This window comes from Ambystoma mexicanum, chromosome 3q (genome assembly GCF_040938575.1).
Source record: "Ambystoma mexicanum isolate Mex_15411 chromosome 3q, UKY_AmexF1_1, whole genome shotgun sequence".
Classification (NCBI taxonomy): domain Eukaryota; kingdom Metazoa; phylum Chordata; class Amphibia; order Caudata; family Ambystomatidae; genus Ambystoma; species Ambystoma mexicanum.
Window position 1 is genome coordinate 871,510,999 of NC_090926.1, and position 20,735 is coordinate 871,531,733.

The 20,735-nt window shown below is 45.1% G+C and overlaps 1 protein-coding gene across 9 annotated transcripts in view; it reads left to right on the forward strand.

Moving 5' to 3' along the window:
• LOC138583059 (uncharacterized) overlaps positions 1-20,735 on the forward strand; it is a 433,873-nt gene that overhangs the window by 350,993 nt on the left and 62,145 nt on the right. For 8 of the 9 annotated variants that reach the window (XM_069654972.1, XM_069654966.1, XM_069654967.1 and 5 more), the window contains 2 exons: positions 19,634-19,729; positions 20,490-20,573. In XM_069654972.1, coding sequence (XP_069511073.1) covers positions 19,634-19,729; positions 20,490-20,573 — 180 coding nt within the window. The remainder of the gene's footprint in view (positions 1-19,633; positions 19,730-20,489; positions 20,574-20,735) is intronic. The other variant, XM_069654971.1, reaches the window with a different exon arrangement.

Here is a 20,735-nt window from a genome sequence, read left to right on the forward strand (position 1 = left end):
GATGGCTGCCGGAGGCGGGGCTTAGGGAGAGGGCAGTCATTGGCTGTGGGCAGTATGACCCAGAGATCAGTGATTGGTTACTACTAGGAAAGACAGATCCGAAACAAAACTGATACTGATTTTTTTCTGTACCGAGGATTCCCAGCCTGACGACGGGGAATATTCACGAGCATGTGAATCCATGCCAGACCCATGCTGGAGAACAACAGTTACAGGTAAGTAACTTGTTCCTTAGCGTCACGTAAAGTAGGGCTGCGAGGGTTACCCATATACAGGAACTGCCCTGTTCAGCCTCACGTTTCCCTATACCTGCATCCCCTATCCCACAATATACAAAGCTTCTTTTATTCTAATTCTTTTTTTTTGCGGATGTTTATGCTACTGTCAAGAACTTATTTTTGAAGTCCCACATCTAAGTGCTTGCTTCTTACTTTCACCAATATACTACATGTACTCACACAATATCTTCTTCTATTGATTTTATCCTAATTGGTTTGAAATAGAACACGCATTGGCAATGCCAACAGTTTGGGCTTTTGCGTCATTAAAGTCACTTGTGGTGTGAGTACCTGGGCATCTAACAGCAGTGCTTGACAAATACCTGATACTTGTACACAAGCCAAAACTGCTGGCTTTTCCAATGTTTGTTTTGACCAGGACTTCAGTGAAGGTCACACATAGTGCTTCTAAATCGAGTGGCTGAGCACTAACCTGGTTACAACATTTTGATTACACCAATAGAGCATTGGCAGCCGCGACATCTATTTCTCACCTGTTTGCCTACAATCTGTGGGAGCTGGCGTAGGCTGGTGTAGGCGAACATGCTTTGCAGCATTCTGGGCCGTACTGCGGCTAAATGGGACAGAACTTCAACTGAGTACGCAGTAAGCAAAGAACCTAAAGACCCTGGGTTCTGGACTGGTGAGGTTCCATGAGGCTGAGTGGAATTTATAATGAAGGTCGCTTTGGATACTTCCCTATTTCGAGCCTTACTGGTTGCCCAAACATGTGCATGTGCATGTGCAGTTGCTTCACCGAGATATTATTAAGGATCAGGCGCTACCGATTTATTATCTCACTGATGTCTGACAGACAGCAGCTTCCAGCTGCTATATTGTTAACAGCAAGGCCTAGTAGGACTGTCCTTGGTGTTTTCTTCCTTGTCCTCTGCCCCCTTTTTTGTCTTGTGGCGCCTTGAAACACCATTTTCTGTCTAGGCACTTTTTAAATACCCAGTAGCTACATAAATAAATAGCTATGTTCCCATGACACCATGCACCCAGCAAAGCATTGGATTAGTGATGCAGAAATGCAGGAGTTGAAACGGCCCTGTTGTAAACACACCAATGCAAGTGCTGTGTTGTGAAGGAGCTTTCAATAAATACAAAGTTGAAATTTTGTGGCAAAGGTTTCCTATGATTACTTCAAGGACGTAATTTCACCAAAATGCCAGGCGGTAGCGAAGTGAAATCACACAATGCTTGATCTCTGATTACATCACATGACGTGATGTAATTTGACACCACCCAGAAGTGAAATCACAGGAAGTAATGGAACATGACCTTTCACCCCACGACAAAAGAGGAAGTGGCATCACATAGCATTGTTTCTAAGCACACTATGAAAAATATGTTTACGATATCACTGTAAAGTGATATACGTTTCAAACAAGAATGGATCACCATATGTATCGTTAATATCACTGCGTATAGGCCCATAGTACTAAATCACTGGGAATGCAAAGCCAAACAATAATGATGCATTATTATATATCACTTATGTTTAAGAGCTTCATGTAGAACAAATACACATACAATATTACCCAACCTGTGTTGGTACTCAATTTATTTTCAACCTCAGCAGGATGAAAGGCTGAGTTGACCTTGCTGGGAGTCAAACCTGCAACCTGCAGGTCACACACACATTGCAGCAGCAAGCGCTCAACCCACTGAGCTATCTTACTGGCTATAGCTATCAGCCACTCCAGAAACAAAGAGCCACATGATGCTGGCCACAGCCCATGAGCCTCAATTAAAAATAAAAATAAATAAATGTTTAAACACTTTTTTGGGAGATTTTCTTAGGGGTAGCAAGGGACACCACAGGGGTAGCAAAAGATACCTCAGGGGTCGTCGCTAATGTCATGTAAATACACATTTTTGGGCCTGATTCATGGAATTTTTTGCACGGTCGAAAGTGACTTTGCAAGTTTGATCTGCTGAAAAGTGACTTTGCACTGGCACTGCCGACCCAAAATCTGATTCAAGGAACATTGCAGAGTGTATTTTTGCAGTGGAAAGTCTTTTTGTACAGCAAAAATGACTTTACACTGACTTTGCATGCCAAAAATGCACTTTACATCAGGGTTTGGGTTGGCAGCGCAAAGTCACTTTTCAGCAGAAGTATATTTACATGCTGCATGCAACTGCAGACAGTGGCAGAGACACAGTGCACTGTGCACAACAGACATATGTGGGGGTGGGGGATCAATGCCATTATATCCCCCCACTTAAAATTGTTGGGGGATTTGTCCCCCCTGTCCCATACCATGTCCTACGCCCATGCTTATCCTGTGTACTAGTTGAGGTCCAAAAGTTTCAGGCGCTGGGGTCCCCATTGAAATTTGTAATCTTCTTTCAGAAAGCTCAAGATGCCCCCCCAGTCTTTTGCAAAATAAGGAAGTCTGTTTTGCAGAGTGTGCAAGGCCAATTCCAGTGCCACAAAGTCCCACACCTTGAACAACCAGTCGTGGAGAGACAGGATTTCTGGCCCCATCCATCTCTGCGCAATAAGCAACACAGCTGCTAGTGTTAGCACCAGACGGGCCTTCCTACACCCTCCGAGTTCCTCATCGCCTCCCTCCTTCTCCAAACCCAGTATCAACTCCTCCAGGGGGGCGGAGGGGGTCCTGACATCGTCCCCAAAGGCTAACATTTGTGCCCCCTGCACCGCTTCCCAAATGGATACAATCTTGGGGCATTTCCACCAGATATAAGACCATGTATCATTGCCCTGTAGGGGGATAATGCCACTGAAAAATCAGCTTGTACCAGCATTCTCGGAGTTGGGATGCCTTCAGCAACCTGGGAACTAGCTTCCACAGGTTCTCCCACTCCTCCCTAGCTATTTCCTTCCCTATTGTTTTCTCTCATTTCGCCATGTATTCCCACAATGCTCTGGGGATGGCGTCCAAAATATTATAAAGGATCAAAATGAGGCCCTTTGCCCGTCTTGTGTCCCCATCTTGTGTAGTGAGGTATTTCTCAAATGCCCTGAACGGGCGGTCGCTGTTACCTTTTCAAGACCCAGTGTCTAATCTGACAGTACCGTAAACACTCCTGTTCTCCCACCTCAAAGCGTTGTTTACACTTGATAAATGATCTGATTGTCTGGTCCTGGAACATCTCCCATATCCTCCAACAACCCCCCTCCTGCCACTGGGAGAAAGCCCCTGATTCTATTCCCGACATGAAGCCTGGGTTATGAAAGATCGACGTGAAAGGGGAAGGGAATATCGTGATGCCATATTTCTTAGCTAGCGCATCCCAGGTGTTGACCATCAGCTTAGTAATAGCACTTAAGTAAATACGTTGAGTCCTATTCTGTCTCATGATCCAGAGGACCACACACAAGTCCTGTCCCACTACCGCCCGATCCATTTCTACCCATAGTTTCCCCCTTTTGCCTGCTCTCCACTCCCTTATTAGCCTAATCTGTGAAGCCTCGTAATATAATTCAAAATTGGGAAGCACCACCCCCCGTCGCTTCTCAGGGACATTAATAGGGCACAGTTAATCCACAGCTTCTTGCCCTCCCAGATGAAGCTACCCGTCTCCTTCCCTAATTCCCTGAAAAATGTACTCGGCACGGGTATTGGCAATGCTTGGAAAAGGTAAAGCAATCGAGGAAGGGTCACCATCTTCACTAGCCGGTCCCAACCAGGAGATTCTAAGTGTTTTACATTTGTGAATATCTGCAGTGATAGAAGCCAGCAGGGGCGTCGGGGGTGGAGGGGTGGGTAGTTAGCTGCATACCACCCTGAGAGTTGCAGAGTTATGGGCCTAGGCCTAGGCCTTCAATTCTCTGTCTGCCACCGATTCAGGCAGATTCTTGATCCTTATGTTAATTCTGTGTGATCTATTTTCCATGTCCTCCACCTGCAACGTTCAAGCGCTCTATGGCCTCGCTGTTCTCTGGTATCTGTTTCCATTTTCTGAAGACCCCTTTCTAGATGATCCATTCTGTCGCCCAGTTGACCCACTTCTTGCCTTATCTCAGCTAGTGCCGTGTTGAGGTCCGACCTCATTAGTTGAATCTTCTCTTGAAACGCTTTTGTGAGTCTTGACTGCAGAGTCATTAAGTCATTATGCAAGTCCTGCTTTGATAAGGATTCGGGCACACTTGAATCTATCTCCTCCTCCATGTTGGCCGTAGCCCTGCCTGTTCCACTCTCCTCTGTGGGCCCCTAAATTGTAGAGTGTGTGCCCAGTGGGCCTCCCCCCTGTGTCTTCTTTGCTCCTTTGATCTTAGCCTTTGACATTCGCCCGGTGTCTTACTTGGGTCCTGTTGCTGGTACTGTCCTACCAGGGGTAGTTGTCCCCACTTTGGGCATTATTCCCACTCCTCGTGTCCTTGAGTGTGCCCTCGAGTCTGTCCCTGAGAGGTACCTGGGCATCTTTGTGGGGTTAGGTACCCTTCGATTATGCTGATCCAGTAGACCCCTCTAGGCCTACCGGCCTTTCTCCAGTCCTCCCGTGGGTAGGGGCCAATCTGCTCCATGTTTTTTGTTTTCTTTTGTTAATTCAGGTTTTATTGGTTTTAGTGAACAAACATATATATTGGGCAAAAGATTTATACATTAATGAGCATCTCTGTTACCAATTTCGCGACCAACCTGTCAAACAGTACACAAATTTACTTAACCCCTGCAGTGCCCATCCCCCTCCCTCAAACTCCTTCCCTCTGGTGTTGCTAGTCAAGTCTCAAGTCTCAGTTCGTCTCCTTCTCCATGTCATGCGATGCTGGGTCAGTTTGTGCAGTCTCGGGGGACACATATTGTGGCAATGCCCTTCGGTTCCCAGTTTGTTTGGATTCCCCGGCGCTCCTGGGACGCCTCTGGGGCCAAAGAGGCCAGAGGGATCTGTGCCAAAAACGGGTACTTACGTTTTGAGAGTCCTAGTGCCTTATCCCACAATTGTATACCCAATGACACCAGGTATGGGTTGCAGTTTATTTGTGACCACTCGCACCATACCTACTCCTTCAGAAAAGGGTGTGGTGCTGCCGGATGTAGCAGCCTGGTATCTGAGGTAGGTTTGTCAGCTAGCCAACCCATCACAAATTGCAGCTGCCCCGCCATATAGTACAGCTAAAAATGCGGGATCCTAATGCCTCCCTCCTCATATGGTCTCTGTTGTGAGGCTAACGCAATCTGGCATCTACCCTGTGCCACAGAAATTCTATGCACAAGGAATCTATCTCTTTGAAGAAGGGTTTTGGTATATTATATGGGATGTCTGCAAAGTAATGTATGAGCCTAGGGAGGACAATCATTTTTAACAGTGCCGCTCTGCCCATTACTGAAAGGGGCAATTTGTTCCAGAAAGTCATGGAGTTCTTTATCCCTTCCAGTGCCCCCTGTGTGTTGTTGTTGTGCACCATGACCGGATCATGAAAAATGTCAACACCCAGGTGACGAAATGTGGTCGTACTCCACTTTAAGGCCAGCACTGGCAGGTGGTTGGGTTGTGTCTTAGCCAGTCCAGCCAATGGGAACAGGGAAGACTTTTTCATACTAACTGTGATTCCCGAAATCTGTGCAAATCTAGCAAGGACCTCTATTATCAATTCTAGGTTATCTTCAGGGTTTTGCATATATGAGTGTGCCATCCGCGTAGATGGAGATCAGGTGTGGTATACCCATTACCGGTATATCTGCCTTAATATATTCCAATCTTAAGTATGTGGCCACTGGTTCCATGGCCAGTATGTACAGCAGCGGAGACAATGGGCTGCCCTGTCTAGTGCCCTTTTCTAACACCCAGGGCTTAAAGAAATGCTTTCCAGTTTTGACTCTTGCCGCCGGATCCTTGTATATTATTTCCACCCAGCGTAGATAGTAAGGGCCGAAGCCCAACCTGCGTAGAGTGGCATGCAACCAATCCCACTTAATGGAGTCAAATGCTTTTATCGCGGCGAGAGCAGCGATGGTGCACGGTATCTCCCAAGAGGCTGTGCAGTGCATGATATGATGTAAACGTCTTAGGTTCCAGGACATGATTCTGGAATGTTGGTCAAGGTGGAAGCAGCTTGAACCTGCAGCTCCTGGTCCCCTCCCTGAAGCTATTTCATACTAATATGAATTCTAAGAAGAAAATTCAGGAGCCTGAAAATCCTTCATCTAAAAAACAAAAGCAGCTTTCAGATATGGATGAGGAGAATCCCAGCATTCAGGATTTGTTCAAGTTGATGAGACAAGTTGCTCTGGACATGGCTGAGGTCAAGACAACCATGGCTGAGATGAATCTAACGGTTGCACACCTGGATACAAGGGTATCTGACTTGGAGAAAAAATCTTCTGATATGGGTTCTGAGATGGCAGGAAGCTACAGAGCCCATAAAAATCTGAGAACGGATTTGCAAAGTGAGAAAAACAAACGCCTGGAAATGGATTTGAAGTTGAGGGAAAGGAATATCAGACTGGTTGGGATTATGGAGCATGCAGATCCCAAGGCTGAGAATTTGATACCGCTGGTTATGCAGATTGCTAAAGAATGTTATGGAGTGGACAGCATCAGTGAAACTGACATTGATCATGCATACCGGGCCGGTAAAGCCCCTGGTTCCAGACTCGGGCACATTTTGGTATCCTTCAGTCACTCAAGGAAAATGGAATCCTTATTGACTGCATCCAGGAGTAGAGGAGCTGCTTCCTTCAAAGGTAAACCCATTTATACCTTTCCTGACTATCCTAAGGAGCTTGTGGAGGCTAGGAGAACCTTTAAAGGTGTGAAAGACTTGGCAAGGGAGCTTCAAGTGAGGGTCTTCTTGAATAAGTAACAATTTACTAACTTTAATGCTGCCAGAGGGGGAAAAACTACGTCTGACCCTAAGGAGGCGCTTTCCTGGTTGGAGGATTTTCAAAAGACACGTAATATTGCTGATTAACTTTGTTACTCAGTGAATACACTCCGTTTTCAGTGGGGTTTTTTTTAAGTTGAATTTTTTATAAAATGTCGTCTGTTGTATGCTGCAGTTAAACGTTTTTCTTTCATGGAATCTTGGCTCGGGACTTGATGGAGGAAGCTTGTTTACTAGAGGAAAGGTCCCATTATTCATCTGACCAGCTGATGAGTGTTAGGGAGAATTCTCTGTTTAGGCTGAATTTCCTAACCTAGTGAGTCCCCCAGCAGCTTTGCTGGATTTTTGGGGTTTATTTTTTTCTCCTGCCAAGAGTGAGACTCTTTTACCCTCACTCTTGGGCATGATTTGAGTGTGTTTCTTTGAATCTAGATGTGTTTAATGGGCTATGGGGTCTTTTACTCCTTAGGGCTTCATGTGTTTTTGTGATGTGTGTTACACAGCACCCTCAGTGCAGTGACACAGGGGTGTCATAGTGACCCCCCAGTATAGACTCCATACCCTGGCACTGACTACTGTCTCCCAGGGCATGTAAAGTCACCATTGACTTTTCTAGTCTTAAATTCTGAACAGAACCAGTACAAACCATCATATTGTGGACGTACTGGCTGGGGCAATTCAATTGCCCCAGGGTCTGTTAGTCGAGGGGGCACGTCTCCGTCCCCCCTGATCGAGTTTTGGCTGGTGGCAGTGGATACTACTTTTTATATTCAACCGTGAATATTTTCCTATGGGATTTCCCATTGTTTTAGGCTACTATCTTTATTTAATTATTTACGGTAGCCTCGAACATACCGCCGTTTATTTAATTAATATTAATTCTCCGGTTGGTATTTTTTGCCAAAACTTGATTCTAAAATTGCGTTTGTGTTCTCTTCTGTGACTCCAACCCAAGTCGAGCCCTTTGTTCCACTTTTTGGCGGGCTTCTCCACAGAAGCCCTCCAAAGTGGTGCCACTCTGTCTGGGGTACTTAGGAGGGGTGGAGGGGGATTTAGGCACCCTGGACTGAGTTGCCCAGGCAACTCAAGTCGCACTCCGTCCTGATTGGCCCAAGTGGTGAGCCGGCCGGCTCACCACTTAGCATGTTTGAGTGACAGCTAGGCTGAGTGAATGGGGGTTTTCTGCATAAAAGCAGGGCTTTGGGGACTGGAACTTCAGAAGTCGCCACAGGACCTAAGAATCCGACGAGGGAGAAGCTGAGCTGACCTGCCACGACACCACCACCAGTGGAGCCCTGCTGGACCGCCTCACCACTTTTCCCAACGACAGAGGAGATCTCCCGCCTGAGAGTCTTCTTCCTTTGACTGGTGGGGATAACCAGTTTCACCGTCTTTTCGCCTTCCCGACGTACCTCGTGGCCGCCTTGCCTGTGCCAAGCACCCCGGCAACCGGGATACCACGTTTTACCACGACCGCGAAACAAAGTTACCACCTTTAACGGGAAAACTCCGCAGCTGGTTTCTTCCCTGGTAGTGCAACGACCTTCATCTTTCCTCCAAGTCGAGATCTTCTCTTCCCCTGGACGACGACGCAACTTGCACCCACTACCCGGAACAACTGCCACCGCTGGAGGATCCTTCCCACTTAAGGTACCGTGTCCCGCCTGGCTTCCCTTGCTACCGAATGTACGGGGTAGATTTAGCCCCCGGCTTTCGAACCTGGGTTAGCCTGGGACACCCTGGCTAAACTTTCCTAAGCCTCTCTAAACTCTTTTTTGAACTCTCTGCAAGACTTTCTAAGCCTAGAGTAACTGTGTGATCTTGGGCGCATTTGTGCTCTGCCCTCTCTAAGAGTGGGCTCAGCCTTTGGACTTTGGCTCACCAGTGACTTTTGCTCTTCTGCCTTGCTAACAGTGTTCCTGAATCTTAGAGTGGTGTACCTTTCCATATTCTGTCTTTTTCCCTCCCTTTCTCACAAACTTATTGGAGTGCCATCTAGTGAAGCGCTCACCTCTGTATGAAAATAAGTGGTGTTTTACTGTGACTTATCTGATAGGGAAAAAGGGGTGTATATATTACAATAGTAACTGTGTTTAGAATATTTTACAATAAGAGTGCTGGAGTGTTTCAAACAGTGTGTTTTTAAATAAATAATTATATACTTTGATACCAAAGCTCTGGTCAGTGTTTGCTTGTATTATTGTGTCTGAGTGCCTATTGTGTATACTTTGCATACTGCCTAACTCTTCTTGAGAGAAGTCTGACTGCTCAGCCACAGCTACCAAGTGAAACTGTGGTACAGACTGCTACCAAGTGGGTTTACTGCCAACCACCTGTGGTCTTAAATCTTTTGCAGTGTTCCCTAAGGGGACTGCACAGGTTTCGGCCTAACAATGAGTCACTTGCCCATGTTTGATTCAGGACACGTGTGTGATCACTGCCGAGGGCCGGAAGGATGGAACGTGATATTACGGAGCTGCTGGAAAGTGAGGGTGTTGCAGTGCGCTCGCTCGATTGACAGCTGTGGCTACGCTGAGGCGGAACATGATGTGGACACGATGTGACACGGTGAGGTGAATATGCGGATTGATTGACGTTCCTCTCCTTCCCTCCCCTTTCTTCATGTGGCTAGGATTCATGCCTCATGATTGCATGGCCGGCTCAATGACTGGAAAAGTGTATGGCGACGGTTGGAATTGGCTGCTTGTGTGGACTGAGGGCCGACCATCGGGGTTGAGGCGGCGGCTGTCTGCTCTGGTATGCAGGGCTCGCATGGGCGGGGAGCAGTGTTTCAGGATGCCCGCACTTTTCAGCCCTTACACATGTAATATTGTGAACAACACTGAATGAAAGCAAGCTCAGCGTGCCTTGGAACATGTAACTCTTACACTGCAGCACCGGCGCAAGTCTTCCGTGCACCAAGATCAGCCTGCGCTTTTCAGCCGTTACGCCTGCTGAGCTTCGTTCTTTTCAGGTCTGGCTAAAAGAAAGAGACTGCTCGCGTGTGCAAGGACTATTGGCTTTCTGAGAGTGGGCGCGCGCATGCACACCTCTCCCTCCCCTTCCCCCGATGAAATTCCTATGCTGGAGCCTGGTGTCATAAATGACCTGGCTCCCGATGCATGAACTTAATAATGACATGCCAGATGGTACAAAGATCCAGTGCAAGCCGCGTAAGCTGAAGGATTAATGCCTCAACAATTTCGGACGTTTTTAAGTCTTGTGGTGGGTTACCCATTAGCATGCATATTCTTTGAGCTGCAGTATTCTTTAAGGGGCGAGACAAAGGCAGGCTTTTAAAAAAAAAAATTCAATGAAAAACTGCAAAAGCCAAAACAGCATGCTTGGGGGGCGACCCAGGCGTTATTGCAGGGTTCTTTTGCTAACGCCACATGCGGCTGTGGGGGAGGCGATGGAGAGTACAGACCAAAGGGGCTCAAGCAGACTTAAAAGGGACCCTTACCATCACAAGTGAACTGAATGTAACACATGAATTGTTAGGGTGATTAAGGTGACGAACATCGTTTGGTGAATCACACATGGCAATGTGTTACAAATATGGCTGGGATCTTGTTTCCTGTGTTGTGTTTTGGTTTATTGCACTTGGACCAAAGCATCAAATAATGACACAGTGTTGGAGCGGACATGATAATTACTACTTTGCTATGTTGTCCCCTTTTGCCATTTCATTGCAATGCCCTTACAGTATGCCCCCACATCTAGTTCCTTCATTGGTTGCCTGTGTTTATTTCAGTTCGAGGGGGGGTTGCGGTTACATTTCTTTTGTGATGGGGGTTGTGGTATTAATTAATGTTCAGTTTGCTATTGTTTTATTTTCAAAACACGTGATACGGTTTATGTTTATGTGTGCATTAATCTATCCTTCAGGATATTAGAACAAAGTGGCCAATGGCCAGGGCTAATTAATGCTTAGGTAATGCTGGAGTTCTAAATAAGTATATTGGTTGGTGTGTCAGTTATCTAGTATACTGCATTTACTCCTTGATTGTGGTTGTCATTTGACCTGGTTCATTTTTCTTTGCAATATTGGGGGGTTCCAGTCGATAATTACATTATATTGTATTTAATATGGATCCTGATGTTGCTGAGATGCATTGCGAGGGTGAGGTCATAAGTATGTGCATTCTGTAGTGGTGAATAACTGCAATGTGGAAAGTTTGGTGTGAGGTGACAGTGACTTTTACACATAGTCGTAGTGCTCTATAATGTTACAGCTATATTATGTACTCTCGAATCTCTGTGATCCTAGCATGTGATGTGGTAAGTGTTTTGTTGGCTGTTGGTCCTTGTTGTGGTATGAAATGGGGGAATATGCTGCACTATGTTGATGACTGTTTGCGGCGGTGCACTCTCTGCTATATTTGGGGAGATACGGATGTGCCTTATGTTGTGGTTGTGTGTATCGGCTTGTGTTGATTTCTGGATTGAGGGGACCTTTCTTTGTTCTCAGATGGTTTGTCTTATGACTTTGTGGTTATTCTGTTTTTTCTTGTTGAGTTCTGTACATAGATTTAGGGATTGCAGTTTAGGTTATTGGTTTTCAGCAGTGACGCTTGTGTTCTTGTATGGGCAATTGAAATCATATTTTGGAGGGGTACCAGGGGTATTGGCGTTTTGGAGCGCTTGTAATGTTGGCGTCATATTTCTGTAGTGTGGGTGTGGTTTTTCTTTGTTTTTTTTGTTTTCTGAACTAGTGCTTACTTTTTGGTTTCATTTCGGACCTATCATGATGTCTGCTAGCAGGGAATCGCGTCTGTCGATCACCTCATGGAATATTAATGGTATGAATAATCCGGTGAAACGGCAGAAGATTCTTAATTGTATTGAGAATATGAAATGTGATATTTGTTTTTTACAGGAAACTCACCTGTTAAAAGAGAATGTGAGTGTTTTATAGAAGAGGTGGGTTGGCGGTGCCTTCACCTCATGCTATACCTGTAAAAGCAGGGGTGTTGCAATTCTTGTTCGAAAAGGTTCTCCGATTAAGATTTTGAAAACTTGCAGTGATAAGGTGGGCAGGATGGTTGCTCTTTTGGTGGATATTCAGGCGACTAAGAGTGTGTTCTGCAGTGTTTATGCCCCATCCATGGATGATGGTTCCTTCTATAGGGATGTGTCGCAGTTCTTGCTTGATCTGGATTGTCCCAATATTTTAATTGGAGCCGATTTTAACTTGGTTTCCGATCCTTCTATTGATGGTTCAACTCAGAGGATGGTTCAGAGGACAGATGCACATTATCGTCCTTTAGGACTCTTGTTGAAGATTTTGATTGGAAAGATTGCTGGAGGCTGCAACACACCCTGATGTCAGGGAGTTTACCTTTTATTCCGGTTCACATTCTACTTATTCGAGAATTGATATGCTACTCACGGCGGGTGGGATGACCGCTAATTTGTTAGACAGCAGTATTGGTTCTATTGCTGTTACTGATCATGCTCCTGTCTTTGTGAAAGTGGCCCTGAACTTTGAATGCTGTAGATTGTTTCAATGGAAAATGAATACATCTATTTTATATGATGATGTCCTATTGGAGAAGCTAAGGTATGAAGCTGAATTTTTTGTGTTGGAAAATACTTCGGAAGAGCTTAGTAAAAGAATTATCTGGGAGGCCTTTAAATGTACGATGCAGGGTCTTGCTCTAAGTTTGTCTAGCAGCAAAAGGAAGAAATTAGATAGGTTGGCTGAGAGAATTGGTGTGTGTTCCGAATGATGATGGTAAGAAGAATGAGTTGAGGAAGCTGAAGAAGGAACTGGATGACATTTTGTGTGTGAAAGCTAATGGCGATTTGTATAGGATCAAATGTACCTATTTCTATCGGGGCAAAAAGTGCGATAAGTGGCTATCTTACAGATTGAGACAACAACACTGTGAGGGTGCCATTACTTCAATTCAGGATGGGAATGGAATGACCACTTTTGATCCACGTGAGATTAATGCAGTCTTTAAGACCTTCTATGCTGATCTATATAGAAATGAATCTGATGTTACTGGTCAAGGTGAACATTTCATGAACAGGTTGGATGTTCCAAAGGTTAATTGTGATGAGAAGGAAGAATTGAACAGACAGGTGACGATTGATGAAATCAGGGTGGCCATTGGTAAATTAAATTCTAGGAAGACTCCGGACTTGATGGATTACCGGTGGAGTTTTATAAAATTCTGCCAGAGAGGGTGATGGGTCTTTTGAGGGATATGTTTATTGAATCCAAGGAAGTTGGTCTTCTCCCATCATCTACAAACCATGCTACTATTACTGTCTTTTTAAAGAAGGGTAAGGACTGTAATTTACCGTCAAACTATCGACCAATCAGTTTGATAAACACGGACAATAAGATTTTGGCTAAATTACTTGCTTTACGTATTGAACAACTCATGCCGAAGCTTATCCACACTGACCAATCTGGGTTTGTTAAAGGTCGTAAGACTTCCAGTAATATCAGGAATTTGCTAATGACCATGTCCCATGCACAGGATTTGGATGAAGACGTGGCGGTTTTCTCCCTAGATGCTGAAAAAGCATTTGATCGAATTAACTGGCAGTATTTGTTTATGGTTTTAAGAAATATGAACATGGGAGAAGAATACATTGCGTGGGTTGCCCTTTTATATGCTCGCCCCACAGCCAATGTTAAAACGAATGGCTTACTGTCGGAGTCTTTTGATTTACACAGGGGCACTAGACAGGGTTGTCCACTGTCACCATTGTTGTTTGTCCTAGCCATTGAACCGCTGGCTATTGCATTAAGGTGTGATTTGAATTTGCAAGGTGTTTCGGTGTTGAACAGAAGATTTGGGTCTACGCAGATTATCTTTTATTAGTTTTGAGGAACTTGGATTTTGTCCTTACATTCTTTGATGGACACACTTAATTGGTTCCATGAAGTGGCTGGATATACGATTAACTGGTCTAAATCGGAGGTACTGCCGGTGACTGCGCGTTGTGATAAGTCTTTGGTGGTGGGGTTTGGATTTCAATGGTGTGAGAAAAAACTGAAGTACTTCGGAGTTTGGTTGACTCCGGGTGTAAGTGATATGATTGAAGAAAACATGGGTATGGTTTGTAGGGAGCTGAAGTTGAGCGTCCAAAGATGGTCGGTTTTGCATCTATCTCTGTGGGGTAAGGTAAATGCGCTTAGGAAACCGCAAGACTGAAGCTTTGGAAACTCCGGCTTCCAATTGAGAAGGGAGGGTTAGGTGTACCGAATTTTAAGGCATATCATTTGGCCTTCTCATGCCAATTTTTTCTTCCCTTTTTGGAGGAATCTCCTAGTGAGTGGGCTGTGGCTTAGGCAAGTGTGTTGGGCCCACTTGCCCCAAGAGCAATATTCATGACTGTTGGCAAACACGGTAGGAGATGTCCCTTGACTGAGTTTCTTAGAGATGTCTGGAAGAATATCTATGAGATGTGTGCCACGGTTGCTTTGAAGTCACCTGAGGCATCAGTGTTTTCTCGGTTGGATTCATTGGATTAGTGATGTTTTTAAAAATGGGAAATGGATTGACTTTGCTGAGCTAAGTGCTACTTATACTGTTGAAAATTTTTCTTTCTCGGACTTCAGGAAATTGAAGAGATGTATTGGTGATGTGCAATGTGATGGGGATGCGAATGTTGAACTTTTCACTACTGGTGTTCAGTCACTGGCAAGTAGGGTTTATCATCGAATTGTATCGAATTATAGAGCGAATACCGAATTGCTTAATGAATGGAGCAGAAGAGTGGGCTGTGAAATCACGTCTGACCTGTGGCATGTGATGTGTGCAAACGTGAAGCTTTGCTCGATAAGTTTGTCTGACCGTTCGAGGCAAATTAAAATTCTCAATCGAGTTTTTTGGAGCCCGGAAAGGCTTAAAAATAGAGGTTTGTGTGATTCTGATGTTTGTTGGTGTCGCTGGAGTGAGAAAGGCAGTATGGAACATCTATTGTGGGACTGTGTGAGGGTTCGTGGGTTTTGGCATGAGGTTTGTATTCTTTGTCTAGGGGTTTTGAACCAACATATTGACTTGGATTTTAAAACGATGGTGTTAGGCTGTGATGATTTGCTTGAAGACCTTTCACTATCGGAAAAGACATTTTTGTTCAGAGGTGCTGCTATTTGCAAAAAAAATATTTTGATATTTTGAGGAGCTGGAAATCTCGTGACTCACCAATTTTGGAGGACTGGATTACAGAAATGAACTGCTTAGCGAATATGGAGAAATTTATTTACAGAAGAATGGGGAAATTGAGTTTGCATGCAAAGGTCTGGGGAGCTTTTTTGAGGAGGTACTAGTCCACCTTGAGGATTGTATATTGATGTTGTCTTTTTGTTTTTCTTTCTTTTTCTGTTCCTAAATGTTTGTATCCTTTATGCTATGTTATGAAACGTTGTGATTTATTGCTGGTTCTTGTTCAAATTACCAGAAAATGTTAAATAAAGAATTTAAAAATATTAAAAAAAAAGGTTCCCGGACATATTCCTGCTGGCACATAACCTGGGTGTACCAATGTATGTATTACTTTCCTTAATCTATTTGCCAATGTTGCGGTCAGAATTTAGCTATCCTGGTTGAGCATGAACTGGGTCTACATGAGCCACATTCCTGTGGAGGCTTATTGGGTTTCAGCAGTGTTATTATTGTAGACTTTCTAGGGCTGAGCGGGAGGAGACCGGAATCGTATGCCTCGCTCAGGGCACCCAGCAGATGGGGGCTAATTTCGTAGTAAATTCTTTATAAAACTCTGCGGACAGACCGCCTGCGCCCTGGGTTTTCCCTGTAGGAAAGGACCTTGTTGTGTTGATCAGTTCCTCTGCCATGAAAGGGGTGTCTAACTCCCTGACTGCACCCTCATTCAATCTAGGGAAATCTACATCACCTAGCACTTCCTCCAAGACCAGGTCCATAGCCCTGGGGCATTTCTTGGTATAGACTATGATGGAAATCATAGAAGACAGTGTTAGGTGTTGCACCTCATGCCTTGATGTGTTTGTATTGAGTAGATGGGTGTACGTTTCTCCTCTTTCTTACATAGCCATGCTAATAGTCTGCCCAGCTTGGCCCCGTCCGCGTGCTGTCTCTCTACATATCTGAAATGGCTGCGTTTCCCCAATCGTTCTCAGCAGCTCAGACATTGTTGGCGCAAGGCCACTTTGTTTGCTTCCCTCTTTCCTGGGTTTATGTGGGATTGTGTTAGTACTTGCAATGTGTCCGCTGCTGTGGACAACTTCCTACAAAACATGGCTTGAATGTTCCCTGATTTGGTAATTGTGTTGCCTCTAACAACCACCTTCCATGCTTCCCAGAGAGTACCGGCCCCAGGTACATTGCCCTCGTTATATTGAAAATGTTCCTTGATACAGTCACTCAAGTGGTCCCAGAAAGCGATGTCTGATAGGGCCTCGCTTCTTAATTTCCATGTTGGTTTTGGGTGCGTGGGAGATGCGTACCACCACTGCAGCTGCAGAGGAACATGGTCGGACAGATCTGTACTCCTATAATCTGCCATCTTGGAGTCGTTCATTACATCCTTCCCCACACAAAATAATGTAGCCTGGTGTGTACCGTGTGAGCGGAGGAGGCATGGGAGTAGGGTCTAGAGTTCGGGTGGAGTGCTCTCCAAATGTCCACCCATTTGAATGATGCTAGTAGCGACTGTCAGGCCCCAGCAGGCGGGGAGCGTTTCTGGACCTTGGAGTCTGACCTATCCATGCAGGGATTCAGGCCGCAATTAAAATCACCCCCCCGCCCCCATATGACTGTGCCATCTCTGTAGGGACCAGGTCTAGGGTACAGTGGCTGAAAGAAGGCCACCATGTTGTGATTGGGTGCATATGTATTTATTAAGCAAGTGTCCACATTTTCAAAGAGCCCTTGTACAAGCCCCATTCTGCCCTCATTGTCTGTCCTAAACTGCGTCACCTTAAAGGGTCCTGTAGGTGCTTTTCAGGTCAGTACTCCACGGGGGTATGCCAAGTATGTAGACCCTATGTCCCCATCCCCCCTCCCCAAATTTTTTGGTAATCAGTGCTTGCTTTTCAGGTATAAGGTGTGTCTCTTGTAATAGGGCTATATCAATTTTGTATCTGTGGAGGTAGGTGTAAACTCTGTTCCGTTTAACAAAATTATTCAGCCACCGGGAAAATCCAGGTTAACAGTTTTATCTCACTAGCCATCATCAAACATTTGCTTTGCAGGAGACAAATCTACCCATCCCCCCTCTCTCTTTTCACTGTACCTCTTGCGACATGACCTGCCGTCTGAAAAAGGATCTGCGTCTCTGAGCCTGCTATTGGCAACACCAAATCCCTCGTACCGTCCCCAACTACCCCATCTAACAGCAGTTGCCCAGCATAGATATCCATGGCAGGCATACCCACTCTTCGCCACTGCCTATGGGAAATCGTCCCCAGTTAGGGCGTAGCGGTTGGGCGTAAAAACAAGTGCCCAGAAAAAGAAGAACAAAAACGTGTGGGCAGGTTAGTAGCAGCCACAGGAGCAGTCCGCTTCTTCAGGGTTACCAAGTGCAACTGTGGTGTGCATCCTGCCAATGAGCGAACTGGGCACGAGGGGAAATCAGTCCCCTCCATTTACGTTGTCTGCCCTAGGGACATCCGTGGGATTATTGTCCTCTGCACCTCAGTTAACTGCTGAGCATCTGCTTCCTTGCAGACACATCTTCAGGGTGTCCTTCTGACCGGAGTTCAGAGCCCTGGTTCATTCTTCAAAGGAAGGTTCTTTGTTTACTGACCTTGACTACCCAGATGACAACCACACCCGTCCCAGTTGCTGCATCCAGAGCTAAAGTCTGCAGGCTGTTCACTGGAATGACTGAATTTCTTCATTGCACTCTCCTGTTGGTGGCCCCCATACTGTACTCTGGGAGTTTATTCCATTCTTCCATTGCTGTAGGTCTCCAGTGCTGGGCCAGAAACAAACCATGAGCATCCCGGCTGGTGACATCCCTACTCACATCTGCAGTCTTCTTTTCCGGGGAATCTTAGACTGGACTTCCTGTAGTGGGTCTCCTCATCCTTCTGGAGGTCTCCTTTGGGTTCTACCTGCTTTCAGATCCCAGTGTGTAGACCTCCATAGTTTCACATTGTCTCATGGAGTCTTACAGAACCATAGACTCACGTCGAGACTTGGGGGGGTAATTGTGTTCCGTGAGGCCTGTGAGGCTCACTAAGCGTTTGACTGGATTGTGTGGACTTGTGTAAACATTTAATTGTCCAGCAATGCCACCTTTGCCATTTCTTCCATATTCTGAATAATGATTGGATTACTCACCTCTGCATATTTTGTAATTATTTCAACAGCACAAAAGTATTATTAAGAACTTATTTGTAAAGATATTTTGTCTGGACCTTCCCTTACTGTGCAATGATCACAATAAAGGATTCTACCCTTAAACCAGCTCATATCTTCTGGGAGGCTGTTTCGATTGCCCTGGCCACTCTGCCACTCCGAGAGTCAGGAACTTAAAGAACACAACACCCTTTAAGCCAAGCAGGTTGATTTTTCTGGACCCTCGAAATAATGAATAAGTACAATCACCCTCACTGCACAGTAGAAACTAGGTCTGCTTCTGTACCCTGTCCAATTTCTATCCTCGAAACAAGGGTTGGAATGGGGGGATTAATTAATGAAGATATTCTGAAGTGCTACATGCAGTACTTCAGGAAACCCACATCTCTTACCACTGCACCTGTGTTATTTTAGAAAGGGGGGCAGAGTGCCCACATTGCTGCATGCGATAACGTTAATTACTGCACGTGGAAATCTGCAGAATATATGCGTCCAATTTGTAAAGTGGGTCTAAGACCAACCATTCTAGACCTGCCCATAGGTCTTGAATGTGTTCTCATAGAAAGTTGCATAATCAAAGGCATGCGCTGCTGGAATATCTCCCATCACGCAATTGTTTCATGCAAGACTTTTGTGAGTCATTAGAATTGCGCAACTTACTTGGAATGGTCTGGAGTGCATGGAATGTTGGAAAGAGCATGTAACCCATCAGATCACATCACCACGCTGTCTCTCTTCCTTACACCATCACTCAACTAGAACACAGAGGTACTATGACACCATTCGGTATAGCTGTTCTCATACCAACGTCTGCTGCATACTTCCCATCACTCTAATTAAACACTGCTGGTTACACACCCCCAGCCAGGTGTTCTCCTCAGGCCTAACGCAGCCACAATCGGTCTGGATAAATCCTGCCAGAACGAACACATAATCTTGATCTCTCAACCGCAACACCTACCGCTAAGAAGCAGCGATTACACGATTGCCACACCAGCTGTACACATATCCAGTGCTCACACGCACCTATGCCTCTCTACTCTCTCTACTGACTTGAACTTCGGTTCCCAAGGGCGTTCAACCTACCAGCGCCTTCAGACCATACCAATGGTACATAAGGCGCTATATAAATGCAAAGTAACATAACATAACATAACCTAACCTTGTTCGGCAGAAATTGCATGTATAAAGTAACCCATGGAAATGTGTGGGGCAGACATTTATCTGTTGTCTTTTTAATTTTTAAGACGAGGAAAATAAAGGCACCATTGATGATAGACAGTCGACTATTTATGATGTTCCAAAACTGAAGAGCGAAGGAGAAGACATCCCATTTGACCCAGGTACGTACATGTGGGTACTATTACTCTAGTAAGGTATTTTGGTTTCTGTATCATTTGGAAATGATGCAGAGTAGCACAGTGTAAGATTTGGTAGAGGGGAAGAAGAGGAGTGCAACTCAACTGAATAAATGGATGATATTACCTTTGATCCTAAATAAATAATGAAGCAACGTCCCTATTGCCAACTCCATTCAAGAGGGATTGGGAGTATATGGGAGCGGGCTTTAAGACAAGCATGTGAATGCTGCTTATAAGGTAGATTTGCCCCAGCCAGAGCGGGTCAATGCAAGCCCAACGGCTTGCTTTGGCTATACAGGAACGCAGATAGCACAACCTAAACTCTCAGATCCTCCAACGAAGTCCACCTGGCCACCTCCAGAGCGTGCTCTATTGGTGGGTAATGGTTATGGGGCTGCAATGTCACAGATGCAGATTACAGACCGTGACTAGGCGTGGCCTTTGAATTCTTGGGGTGCAATATAGATGATTTTTGCAAGGTCAGCCTCTATATTCCAGCTAATATCCCACTTTAATACTGCTTTTCAAGTATGAGCCAGTGCACGGGTGCCGCGTGTAAAGTGCATACAATACGGTACACCGACCTCTCATAGTGAGCACCTACGGACATTTAGTGTTACAAAGTATTTTTAAAAGTCAAAATAGTTGTTTTCATTACGAAAACGAAATGAGAAGTGCATTACTGGCTGCAGGGGTGCTAATGCAGTACAAATTGATCTTTTTTTTTTATTGCAACGTCAAGAGAAGAAGAGTGACATCGATCATAAGAACTCCGGAATTTATGACTTTCCAAAACTGAAGAATATATTGAACTTGACTGTAACAGGTAAGTGAACCAGTTATTGCTGACCCATTTCAAACACTTTACAAGTGTCGCCTTTTAAATTCCCCACAGCACCTCTTCCTCCTTTTTAATGATCCAGTGTGATCACACCTCACCTGACCCCTTTGAACCCGATTTGAAAAGGAATCGGTATTGGACTCAAGT